Here is a 13,165-nt window from a genome sequence, read left to right on the forward strand (position 1 = left end):
TGAGGGCACGAGTGGTGAGGGTAGTGTCGCAGACACAGCCCTCTCTCTTAGTTGCGGATATAACTGAGGGTGCAGGTGGTGAGGGTAGTGTCGCGGACACCGCCCTCTCTTTTAGTCGCGGATATAACTGAGGGTGCAGGTGGTGAGGGATGTGTCGCGGACAGCGCCCTCTCTCTTAGTCTCGGATATAACTGAGCGTGCAGGTGGTGAGGGTAATGTCGCGGACACTGCCCTCTCTATTAGTCGTGGATATAACTGAGGGCGCGAGTGGTTAGGGTAGTGTCGCGGACACCGCCCTCTCTTAGTCTCGAATATAACTGAGGGCACGAGTGGTGAGGGTAGTGTCGCAGACACCGCCCTCTCTCTTAGTTGCGGATATAACTGAGGGTGCAGGTGGTGAGGGTAGTGTCGCGGACACCGCCCTCTCTCTTAGTCTCGGATATAACTGAGGGCGCGAGTGGTGAGGGTAGTGTCGCGGACACCGCCCTCTCTCTTAGTCTCGGATATAACTGAGGGTGCAGGTGGAGAGGGTAGTGTCGCGGACACCACCCACTCAATCAGTCGCGGATATAACTGAGGGTGCAGGTGGTGAGGGTAGTGTCGCGGACACCACCCACTCAATCAGTCGCGGATATAACTGAGGGTGCAGGTGGTGAGGGTAATGTCGCGGACAGCGCCCTCTCTCTTAGTCGCGGATCTAACTGAGGGTGCAGGTGGTGAAGGTAGAGTCGGGGACGCCGCCCTCTCTATTTTGCTGGCCTAGGCGGCTGCCTAGGTCACCTCTATGGACGCGCCGGCCCTGAGTTTGACACATTCGCGTGTATGAATGGAAGTCTATGGGGAGAAAAGTCCAGCATGACCGCAGCTTAAAATGAACTAATGTGTACATTTATGATGTGTAGAGCTTTACAAAGGCTCTTTGTGTGTCCGAGCACTGACGCAGAGGAACGGATCTGAGGAAGGAGTTCATCTGTCGCTGACAGCACATCAATGAGCTGCAGCATGAAAACAGCTCAGAGAGGATTTCTTCATTGTGTGTAGTGCGACTGCTTACAGCTTCTTGCTGATGAGTGTGTGTATGACACAATTAATCAATACAGATCAACAGGAATCAGACTCCTTTGTCCTAAATACCCAGAATGCACTGCAACACACTCCCGTTTTCATTGGGATGCAGCAAAAAGTTCTCAGCCCAGAAAGCACGTCACAGTATACTGGTGTGTGTGTGCGGTCTGGCGCAATATGGCTGCCGTCACGTCATCCAGGTGGATGCTGCACTCTGGTGGTGGATGACTGTGTGTGTAACGCACCTTGAGTTCCCAGAAAAGCGCTATAGAAATGTAAGGAATTAATATTATTATTACGGCGGCTGGTTTAGTCCAAAAAAGAGAAGTACTTTTGCATTTGGGTCAGTTCTCGATCTCACCATGAGTAAACCAAACGCTCCAGGGTTTGTCTGAAAGCTTTCGGTGCACACCTGAGTACGACTGACCGCCTGAACACCTGCCCAAACCAAACAAACGACGCAGGGGAAACAGTGCCAGAACTCAGTGGCTGTGTGTGTGTGTTCTGGAGAGTTATGTGTTGTGTGTGTGTGTGTGTGTGTGTGTGTGTGTGTGTGTGTGTGTGTGTGTTTGGCGCTGGTGTTTCAGGTCAAGGCTGGAGAACAGTTGCATCATCCTGAACTGTTGATTCTGCTGGAACTGATCAAATGTGAACTGTGGATAAGAGTGTGTGTGTGTGTGTTGCAGGAGCCGCAGGTGTGCTGGTTGGACACCCGTTTGACACAGTGAAGGTACGTCCAGCTGAACTCCATAATCTCCGCCCTGATCATGTCATCCCGTCTGTTTTAGTGATCGTCTGTTTTAGTCTGTTTTAGTGATAGTCTAATCTGCTCTAGAAGCGCAGTCCTTCTCTGATGACTGATTAGGCGAAATCTGATTAGTCACGCACCTCAAACTCTTAGTGCAAGACCAGGAGGAGCATAAAAACAAAACCCGCCCCCTACTTAATATTCAGTTTCCATTGTAAATATGTCATATTGAGCTTCTGTGTGTTGATTTCTGCTAAGTTAAGTGATGTATGGGATTCTGTTTCAAAGTCCCTTTAAAGCAAGTCATGTCACTCAGCAGCCATCTTTGAAACACCTCTCGGGCGTTATGCTCAGGCATATGTCTGAATATGGGAAACATCAAATCCTCCAAAACTGCTTGCCAAGCTTACGATTACATTTCATATTAGGAATCACTAATAAAAAGAAACAACAGCTGTCTCTCTAGTTTCATTTCTAAATGTCCGTATCACACAAAATCTGCAGAAACACGTCTGGTCATTCTATTGCAATCTCTGATTGGTTCCTGTACTAGAAGGCGGGGCTTCATTCGCCATATTAACAGTTACACTTTTCCCCATTCAGAAGTATAGGAGTGACAAGTCTTGTGCGTTATAGAGTCTTTGACTGTTTTAAAGAGCTTAGAATGACCAAGAAGCGACACTCAATAGAGCGCTCCATTGCAGCAGCAGCGCCCAGCGACAGCCCCGCGATTCCACCATTGCAGAGTGAAAGCGATCAGTCGTCCATTGGATCTTACTGCTGTCGTGATGCAAGCCGCTGCTTTATTTTCTATTTATTTATTTTAAAAGCGCATTAAAGCTGAGACACAGCCCGAAAGACGACAATACAACACTATCACAATCATCAGCAATTTAATACTTTATTTTACAGACTTCATAATAAGCTGCTGTTCTATTGGAGTTTTCATTCTATAATGGCCGCCGCGTGAATCTAGCGGCATCTAGTGGCTGTTTCCCAAATCACACTAGAGTGTCGCCTCTTGCTGATTCTATGCTCTTTGACTGTTCCCATGTCTCAGCCACTACTCATTTAAATCTCTACTATATGGCCACACCCCCTTACTGCTGATTGGCTGCAAGTGTGTTTTGAGGCCGAGTTCAACAGTGTGGAAAATGAGCTGGTTCATCAGAAACTGAGCTGCTCTCGCATGTGTGTGTGTGTGTGGATAACCTGTGTGTCCAAGCAGGACAACTAACACTGTTCTTCAGCTCAGAGTGTGTGTGTGTGTGTGTGTGTGACCTAAGGGCAGCAGACAACACACGGAGCGGCTGATAAACACACTCACAGTAGTGTGTGTGTGTGTGTGTGGTCTGCTGCCCTCAGCTGATCCTCATACACAGCGCAGGGTGTTTTACAGCAGAAGTGTTGTGTGTTGTAGATGAGCGTGAGGCTTTTACACCACGGTACACATAGTGAGTAAAGACCAGGTGAACACCTGCTCTAGATGTTGTCCAGAGGTCAAATATCTGCAGCTCTACACTGATGATGTGCTTCTCCTGGACTGATTCTGATCTTTATTCATCATCTCATGGATAATCTGTGTTTTCAGGTGCGGCTGCAGGTGCAGAGTGTGGACAAGCCCTTATACCGCGGTACAATTCACTGCTTCCAGTCCATCATCCGGCAGGAATCGGTGAGATTCATTATTATTAACAGTGTCCTGATAAACCAGCTCGAGTAAAGGGACCGCTATTGGCAAAAAGTGTAGAGCAAGCAGAGTAAAACCTACTGAAATACGAGTTAAAGCAGCTCTTCTGAAAGTACTCAAGAGGAGTGAGTGAGGAGCAAAATACACTTCATCAGGTACACCTGGCCAACTGCTCACTAACACACATTCCTAATCAGCCAATCACATGGCAGCAACTCAATGCATTTAGGCATGTGGACAGTTCATCACTCAAATGGCCTCCACAGCCACCAGAGCTCAATCCAATAGAGCAGCTTTGGGATGTGGTGGAACGGGAGATTGGCATCATGGATGTGCAGCCGACAAATCTGCAGCAACTGTGTGATGCTATCATGACAATATGGAGCAACATCTCTGAGGAATATTTCCAGTAGCTTGATGAATCTACACCATGAAGGATTAAGGCAGTTCTGAAGGTGAAAGTGGGTCTAACACGGTACTAGTAAGGTGTACCTAATAAAGTGGCCGGTGAGTGTGTGTGCCACAAAATTTTCACACAAAAATTCAGCATTTTGCAAACAAAGAATCACTGGACTCGCAAACAATCAGAAAGCTCTTGGCAAAAACAAAAGTTTGAGCAAAAACTGTTTTACAAATATAACTCCTGTCATAAATAAACATGCTCATCTGCATGCAGCCCTTTAACAAACACCAAATCTAGTGCAAAGAGCTGCATAGCTGCTGATCTACACAAACGCATCCAGATGGATGTTGTCTAATGAACAGCACACTGGGGCACCGCGTCACTCGCTCTGGTTTACTCACAGGATGTTTTTCATCTCATACAAAGTTTTCCTACGACGTGATAGAGGCAAATTCCCGCATTCCTGGCAAATGCACCGCACGCTGATAATTCACTTGTACTCGCATGTTTGCGTGGACCTTCTATGTAACTACCTAATTCTGCATTTGAGCAGCTGTGAGTGTCCAGCAGGTGGCGCTACAAACCAAGCTCCTGCAGCTGAGATGCAGTTTGTGTGCAGACGGAGCATTCTGTAGTGCATTCGATGACTGCTGAAGGTCATTTGTTGATTTCAGTCATGATATAGTCGATCTAAACGGTCTCTCGTTGTGTGGTGATTTTGAGGTTTAATTCTTCACACTGTCCATGTTTGCTGCATTTATACCGTACAATAAAAATAGACGGACTCTACTATGAATGATTTGATAGGATGGTCATCGCTGAACTGATTATTCTACTTCTACTATAAAGTATTGTCTGCAGGTTGAATGAAATGTGCAGTAACGTTACAGACAGCGCTGAAAATGTACTCTACTCAGTCATTTGTGTGGTTTTATTTCTCAGCTCTTCAGGATGAGTAAACAGGCAACACATTACAGCTTCCAGAGCTGCAGATCGTTAAACTCCAAATTAACAATAAAATAGAACTTGTGATTGTTGAACCACACTGTTATAAAATTAACGAACAACATGGTAATAATGTATTTACCCAAGTATAAATATATACAGTCTGTTACCTAGAAACCTGTTTTTTAGGGGTGAAAACTAATCTGAAATATGTATATTATACGAGGATAAATATGACACACCTTTTGTATTTATTTTTTGGTATTCCTTTAGTTTTAGTCATTTGAGTTAAACCAAATGACGTTTGTTCCAGCATTGTGAACTGTCGGGAATTTAACTGTTTCTTTAACGTCAGGTACGGCCTGTTTCCTCGGGTTCCTCTAATAAGTGTACAGCGCAGCTCCAGGAGTTACTCGAGACCCGAGTGTTGAGCACGCAGAGCTAATTTCAGCTCCAGGAACATCTAAATCTGTCTGCATTTCAGGAGCAGAAGGGTTTCAGGTTCAGCAAATATTAAAGCCAGAGTTCAGCCAAGAATGAAAACTCTTTCTGTTACTGCACCTGCAGGTATTCTGATCTAAAAGCAGAAGTGTCAGCAAATGAGACAGCAGGAGCCTCATGTACAAAGACTTGTGCTGAATTAATACTGAAGCATTGCGTACGGACAATGCAGTAAATGTGCGTACGCAGTAAAAGTCAGATGTATGAAACACTGCGTACGCTGAATCCCACACATATTCTCTGTGTACATCTGAATTAACATGAAACTGAGCGCACGTGCACGTGCGCTAAACCCCTCCCTGCCTCCTCCCCCATATGAATATGCTAATGACTCCACTTTGGCAAAACCAAATATAAAAGCAACAGCAAAAGCAGGCAAGAGGAGAAACTTCACAGAGTGTGATTGGAGGTGCTCCTATTAGAGGTAGACCACAGAAAAACTATCAATTACATTATTTGCACATTTGTTTTCCGGAGTCAATAACAAAAGGAAAATGAATAGAGTGTGAGAGTTCAGCTGACAGTTAACACAGTGGGGTCTGAACATCACACTGTGACTGAATTAAAAAGGAAATGGTCTGATGTGAAGGTGCAGGTGAAGAGGAGAACAGCGGCGCACCATCTGTCAAGTGTGGAGCGAACAGGCGGAGGAACAGGGGATGCTGAACTAACACCCATTGTGGAGAGAGCTGCCTCACTTTACTGTCTGCAGTAGTGTAAGTGTCTGTGGGAGACACAGATGTGTTAGAGAAACACTTTGTTAGGGCGGCATAGCAGCACCCCTCCGCTCTTATCAAGGCAGGTGCCACCGGCGTTTAGCTGCCCAATCGCCCGCTCTACAACTGACCGAGTGTGAGATGGCCATCACTGTATCTGCGCTCCAGGGGCCTCATGTATCAACGCTGCGTACGCACAAAAACTTTGCGTACGCCAGGTTTCACGCTCAGAATCGCTCACGTTTGGATTTACTAACAATGAACTGAACGTGGGAATGTGCGCAGCTTCACGGCAGCTTCATGTCAGGCGTACGCACATTTTTTGTGCGTGTCTGTTTTATTTCCATTGGCGACTCCTAGAGGCAGTTGTGTTAAATTCCTCTCTACAAAGTGTCTGATCCGTGCAATGGCAGCTGTATGAGACGGGTTCATCTAGCAGGTATATAAGGTTTCCATACCATACAGTTGACCAGCTAAACATTAAAGCACAATTTGCAGCGGTCGCCTGTTTTCCTCATGTAATCTGAGCAATCTACTGCACGCACATTGCTATAAAGACACTATCTGAAGATGAATTTGCATGCGTGAATCAGAAACATTTCCATTCAATAAATGTGCAAATAAAATATGATGCACAGACTTATTAATGATTCCTACTTGTCTTTCTCGTGATAAATAGTTGGCAAAATCTGATATGTAGCGGGGGAAAAAACAAGAAAGAGTTCATCAGACGCTGGATTCGAGCCGAGTTCATGCTCGAACGTATCAAAACATGATCACATGCGTCTTACGAGCTGCGCCACTGAGACTGTTACGGATGCTGCAACATTTTACAGCTATAAATCACACTATTTCTCTTTTAATTCACTCAGTGCGATGTTCAGACCCAACTGTGTTACCCGCATCAGCTAAACTCTCCCACTCTATTTTTTTCTTTTGTTGTTAATTCCGGAGAACAAACTTGCAAATAACACCGCTTTCCTCCGGTCTACCTCCGAAAGCAGCACCTCCAATTCACATTCTGTTCAAAGTTTCTCTTCTTGCTTGCTTTTGCTTTTTCGTTGGGTTTTTCCATTAGCATAGTCATTAGCATATTCATTCGGGGGCGGAGGCAGGGAGGGGTTTTGTGCTCGTGCATGTTGCGCTCAGTTTCACGTTCATTCAGATTCAGATTCAGTACAAAAGAATATGCGTGAGATTCGGCGTACGCAGTGTTTCATACATCTGAATTTTTTTCTGCGTACGCACATTTACAGCTTTGTGTGTACGCAATGATTTAGTATGATTTCCACACAAGTCTCACAAGTGAAGATGATCATCATTAAGTCTAGACCTGTCTAGACTCACTCAAAACTTCCATTCCCTCACCTAAAAAAAAGGCGTATATATGTATAAATAAAACACCCCCACCCCACAGTCACATCAGTCTGTGCCAGTCTGTATCTACCTATAATATATATAAGATGCAGGCTGTAGCTAGGTTGGTGGCAGGCTGCATATAGGTAGCTAAGTGGCAGGCAGGGGCGGGAACAGCTTACCTTGGTTCTGGCCGGCGCGAGTTCCCTCCTAAACACTTCCCGCCCGTCACAGCGTCTAACAAAGGGGCGGGGTGCGTGGTGACGTCACCGGCATCCCCGCCCCTTTGTTTACACGGCGGGCGGGGAATGCCAGTGACCGCTGTGTACGGATAGAATCAGCGGAGCGGGGAGCGCTCTCTCTCCCCGCTCCGCTGATTCTGTCAGTGTACAGGTGGTCGGCATGGGCAACAAAATATTGCACTGAGGGCCGCAAATGGCCCGCGGGCCGCGAGTTTGAGACCCCTGCTCTACAGCATGCTCTACAGTCATATATCTGCGCAGACACATTAGACTAATCCAACAAAACACTCAAGATCACAGTTGGGGAAGCTAACATGTTGGGGAAAGAGTGAATAAATATAGGAACACTCTTCCTCTCTCTCGATCAGAAAAACACTCCCTCCTACTCAGAGCCGGCGTGTTTGATAATGGTGGGAGCTAAACTCATCTCCTGCTGAACTAGGCTCAGTCTGACATCATCTCCTGTGTTTGCCCACAGATGCTGGGCCTCTACAAGGGCATCGGCTCCCCGCTGATGGGTCTGACCTTCATCAACGCCATCGTGTTCGGTGTGCAGGGGAACGCCATGCGGATGCTGGGCTCCGACACGCCGCTGCATCAGTTCATGGCAGGCGCCGCGGCCGGACTCATCCAGAGCGTGATCTGCTGCCCGATGGAGCTGGCCAAGACCCGTATGCAGATGCAGGGCACGGGCGAGAAGAGCTTATCCCGCCGGCTCTACAGGAACTCCCTGGACTGCCTGATCCGCATCTACCGCCGCCAGGGCTTCAGAGGGATCAACAGAGGCATGGTGAGCACCGTGATCCGCGAAACGCCGGGATTCGGGATCTACTTTCTGACATATGACACACTGACGCGCTCACTAGGCTGCGAGGCCGGCGACCGCTTCATCGTCCTCAAGCTGCTGCTGGCAGGCGGAGCCTCAGGCATCGCCTCCTGGATCTCCACCTACCCGGTGGATGTTATCAAATCCCGCCTCCAGGCTGACGGAGTGGGCGGAGACTGCAGATACTCCGGCATGCTGGACTGTTTTGCACAGAGCTGGCAGAGGGAAGGGTGGAGGGCGTTCACTCGAGGGCTGACCTCCACCCTCCTCAGGGCGTTTCCGGTCAACGCCACCACCTTCGCCACCGTCACGCTCTTCCTCATGTACATGCGGCAGGAGGAGGTGGAGGACGCCTGCGAGTCCATCCGGCCAGACCTCCAGCACAGCAGCCTCTAAACCCAAAGAAGGGTATAAATAGAGGGCGGAGCCAGCTCCAGGAGGGTGGGACTTGAGCTCCAAGTGGGCTGTACAAACCTCCATTAATTTAAAGTCTTGTACATGACAGAGTCCAACCTGTTGAGTTTTATGAATGTCTACACCTGCCCCAACCCTAAACCCAGTCTCACAGTAACCTGTTGTGTTTATTAATGTCTTCTACACCTGCCCCAACACTAAACCCCACCTACTTGTGGTGCAAGTCCCTCCCACTTGCAGGTCAGCAGGCTGCATCAATCCATACTTGAACCAAAGTGCCTATCAAGGGCTCATTCCAGTCCAATTTGTCTCCGTCCTACACTCGCTATCTTCCCTCAGATGTACGTCATTGGTTACGTTACACATCGGTGGATTTGCTCTTCAGTGTCTGGGCTTCAGCAGTGATGTTTACACTCAACTGAACTCTGGAGACTGAAGGCGTTTCAGTTTACCACCGCTTCATCTGTGATCAGCTGCTCTCACATTGTAAACGCGCTATAGAGATAAAGATGAACTGAACAAGTGTCCACTACTGCCCCAAACGCTTGAGCACTTAGCAACTACACTGTTGTGACGCCACAAACACATTGCATTATGGGACATACAGGTGCTGGAGTGGGACATATGAAGCCGACTCGCTCCCTACGTCAAAACTGAGGGATCGAGGGTATGCCAGTGTAAACTTCCCTCGTTCACTTGAAGTAAAGCGCACTTCAGAATGGCGACAGGGATACCCTCGAGAGAAGAAGGGAAGGGAAGTTTGCGATTGCGTGTCTAAAAGTAAACTGGAACACAGCTTATTTCGAACTCGAGCTCATCCAAAACCAAAGTCTGATCAGAATGAACGGGGGAATCCTGAAATCTGGAACACTGAGAGATGGGTTCGAGAAACGCAGATGAAGAACTCAGTCATCCTCTACTAGAGGCTGTGATGCTTCTTAAGACTAATTTCTTCTGAACAGAAAGACTCAAACTCGTGTAGCTGTGTTCAAACAAGGAAGAATGAACTGCTTTAGAGCTGTTAAAGGGTCAGTTCACACACAAATGAGAATTCTGTCATTAAGTACTCTGCCTCATGTGGTGTCAATCCCAAGCTGTGGCCTCACAGCAAGAAGGTCGCTGGTTCGAGACTCGGCTGGGTGTTTCTATGTGGAGGTTCTCTCCATGTTGGCGTGCTCCGGTTTCCCCCACAGTCCAAACACACTTTTGGTCAGTGTATGAGTGTGTGTGTGTGAATGAGTGTTTTCCAGTACTGGGTTGCAGCTGAAAGGGCATCCACTGTGTAAAACCTATGCTGGGATAGTTGGCGGTTCATTCCACTGTGGCAGCCCCTGATGAAAAAACAGACTAAGCTGAAAGAAAGTAAATGAATATGTATTGTGAATTAGACTGATTTGAGAGTTTCTGCTCTCTCCAGTAGGTGGCGCCACTACTGTGCAGTGTAATGTAATGCTTGATAACAGCTGAACCACTGCACTGAAGGCACATGGAGTGTTTTGAGGATGTGTTTGTCTTGTCTAGACATCTTCAGACCCTTGCTGTCTAAGGAGAGTCAGAGAGCTCCAGGATTACATCTAAAATATCTTCAAGATGAACGAAGAGCTCAGCAGAGATTGACAGAATAGTCATTTCTGTGTCAACTGACCCTTGAAAAGAACACCCTACACCTGATTTATCACCAAAATCCTGCATATTAGAGCATCCAGACTGATAATATGTGCCTTTCAAGTCTTAATATGAGTGTTTTAGGGGGGATTGAGATATACTGTTGTGTTTGTAATGCTGTTGCACATTTGTATTCTGCCGATTATCGAGATTCTGTAGGCTCAGAGTCTGAAATCTGCCATTGTATTTTCAGACCAGAGAGCAGAACGAGTCATGATCACAGGAATGGAGACTTCTCATCATGTTTACATCACACACTGTGAAGAATATCTGTCATGAGCAGTTTCTGTGTGTGTTAGCGGTGGTGAATTGCATTATGGGATGTTGATCTCTGCTCCGTCCACTTCGGATGCTGAATATTCAACTCTACAGTTTAACAAAGTGACTTTGACTGACATTTTAGGGGTTTAAAATAATATACTAAATAATATCTAGAGAGACAGGTGTGTAGAATAACAGAACATGTGCTGCAGTTTATTACAGGGTTTCTGTAGTGTATTATACAACACCAACACACACTATACAGCACTGCACACTATTACACATGTGCAGAACACACACTATACACAGTCATCAATGTTAAAAGATGATCAAGATCCCATAATGACATTCAGAAGCAGAAATAAACTGGGGAAATACAAATATAAATCATAAAATACTGGAAACTGCTGCTTTGGGGATAATGTTTACAGTGTAGAGTTATTATCAGTGTTATTGGTTATCTTTCCATGCACCTTAAACATGTGAGCGGGGCAGACATCAGCTAAACCCTGAATAAGGAGACGTGTTGGTTTCTGCAGTCTTATCTGATGTGTTTTCAACATGCATGTAAACTCATGCTGGAGGTGAACACGGCTGAATTCTGAATGTGACCATGATTTTACAGCGTTTACCGTGTTCTAATGAATGAGTGTATTGCTGTGGAGCTGCTCTACAATCATATCAGATTAAAACAATAATAATTAGAGATGAACCAGAAGAACTGTGCTGTAACTGTATGTTGTATATATGTATACACTGAGGACTGTGCTATATCTAGAGCTGGAGTATTTCTAATAAAACTGAAGCGATATGAGGAGCAGCTGCTGATCCGTCCTGCACTCTTCATGAGCTCTGAAGTGTTTGATGATCACTAACAAGTGTGTATTTGTCAGAAATGGGGATTTCTCCTGCAGGTTCAGACTGAGTGAATGCATGAGTGTGTGTTAGAACTGTAGATGAACACACACACACACACACGCACACACACACTCGATGAAGGTTCAAAGGGGAACAGCGACCTCTAGTGGATCACAACACACTCTACAAACACACTGGTACAACTGTACAGACACATAAACACACACTACAGATTCACACACACTCCCACTCCCTCTTTTTTGTAGACACACAGTCTACAGACATACACTCACACACAATCTACAGATTCACACACTATCTGGACCAGGGGCGCCGCATAGGGGACAAAAGTTAGGATGACTCGTAAGGGGCCACACTGTTATGGGGCCCCTTAGAGATACTACAGGCGCCCCCTATAGAAGCCGCCCCTGATCTAGACACACTATATAGAGGCATGCACACGCATATACACACACACACACACACACACACACACTTTCTCTCTAGAGACACACACACACAATACACTCTACAAACACATTTATATGTTCTCTCTCTACTCACCCACTCTAGACAAACACTGTAAACTAGAGACAAACACACACACACACACACACACACACACACACACACACACACACACACACACACACACACATTCATATGAGAAAACAGGGTCCTCATTAAAAACAAACAGCTATTTTATTTCTGTACAGCGCTGCTGCTTTACACACACGCACACACCCACCCACCCACCCACCCACACACACACACACACACACACTTAGTGTTAAACATAAATACTTCAGGCCAGAATCACCATAAAGGCCACACTCATAATCTGAGGAGCAGAACATACCTGAACAGAAAACACGCACGCATGCACACACGCGCACACACACACACACACACACACACACACACACACACACACACACACACACACACACACACACACACACACACACACACACACACTCATTTAATCCTGCATAAAGTGCTGCTGGGAGTCAGTCTGTGCTGCTCAGGCTGGGTTATGGAGTCAGTCAGTGCTGGGTTATCTGGTTTACATGATCTGTCATGGTTTTCTAGAGTCTATAGTGGTTCAGGTCTGGTTAGTCTGGTTTATCAGCACCGGGTCACAGCTGTAGCGCAGGCAGCGGTAGATCTCCTCAGCTCTGGAGCGACTGACACACGCCGAGGCCTGCAGATCCTCCACTGAGCTGAAAAACAGCAGAGGAGTGGTCAGACCTGAACACCTGCTCTGAGGAACACCTGAGCTGACCAACACCTGTATTAAAGAACACCTGAGCTGACGAACACCTGTGCTGACGAACACCTCTATTAAAGAACACCTGAGCTGACGAACACCTGTGCTGATGAACACCTCTATTAAAGAACACCTGAGCTGACGAACACCTGTGCTGACAAACACCTCTATTAAAGAACACCTGAGCTGACGAACACCTGAGCTG

The 13,165-nt window shown here is 46.5% G+C and overlaps 2 protein-coding genes across 20 annotated transcripts in view; one reads left to right on the forward strand and one right to left on the reverse strand.

The window, feature by feature from the left end:
• Positions 1 to 11,671, forward strand: part of slc25a29l (solute carrier family 25 member 29-like) — a 17,081-nt gene extending 5,410 nt beyond the window's left edge. Inside the window, exons 2-4 of the mRNA XM_002665086.8 lie at positions 1,752 to 1,795; positions 3,405 to 3,488; positions 8,145 to 11,671. Of these exons, the coding sequence (XP_002665132.2) occupies positions 1,752 to 1,795; positions 3,405 to 3,488; positions 8,145 to 8,888 (872 nt within the window). The 3' untranslated portion in view covers positions 8,889 to 11,671. The remainder of the gene's footprint in view (positions 1 to 1,751; positions 1,796 to 3,404; positions 3,489 to 8,144) is intronic.
• A 702-nt stretch (positions 11,672 to 12,373) lies between these two features.
• fancm (FA complementation group M) overlaps positions 12,374 to 13,165 on the reverse strand; it is a 69,977-nt gene continuing 69,185 nt past the window's right edge. For 18 of the 19 annotated variants that reach the window (XM_073926817.1, XM_073926823.1, XM_073926814.1 and 15 more), the window contains one exon: positions 12,374 to 12,913. In XM_073926817.1, coding sequence (XP_073782918.1) covers positions 12,796 to 12,913 — 118 coding nt within the window. In that variant the 3' untranslated portion in view covers positions 12,374 to 12,795. 19 annotated transcript variants of the gene reach the window in all.

This window comes from Danio rerio, chromosome 17 (assembly GCF_049306965.1).
Source record: "Danio rerio strain Tuebingen ecotype United States chromosome 17, GRCz12tu, whole genome shotgun sequence".
Lineage (NCBI taxonomy): Eukaryota > Metazoa > Chordata > Actinopteri > Cypriniformes > Danionidae > Danio > Danio rerio.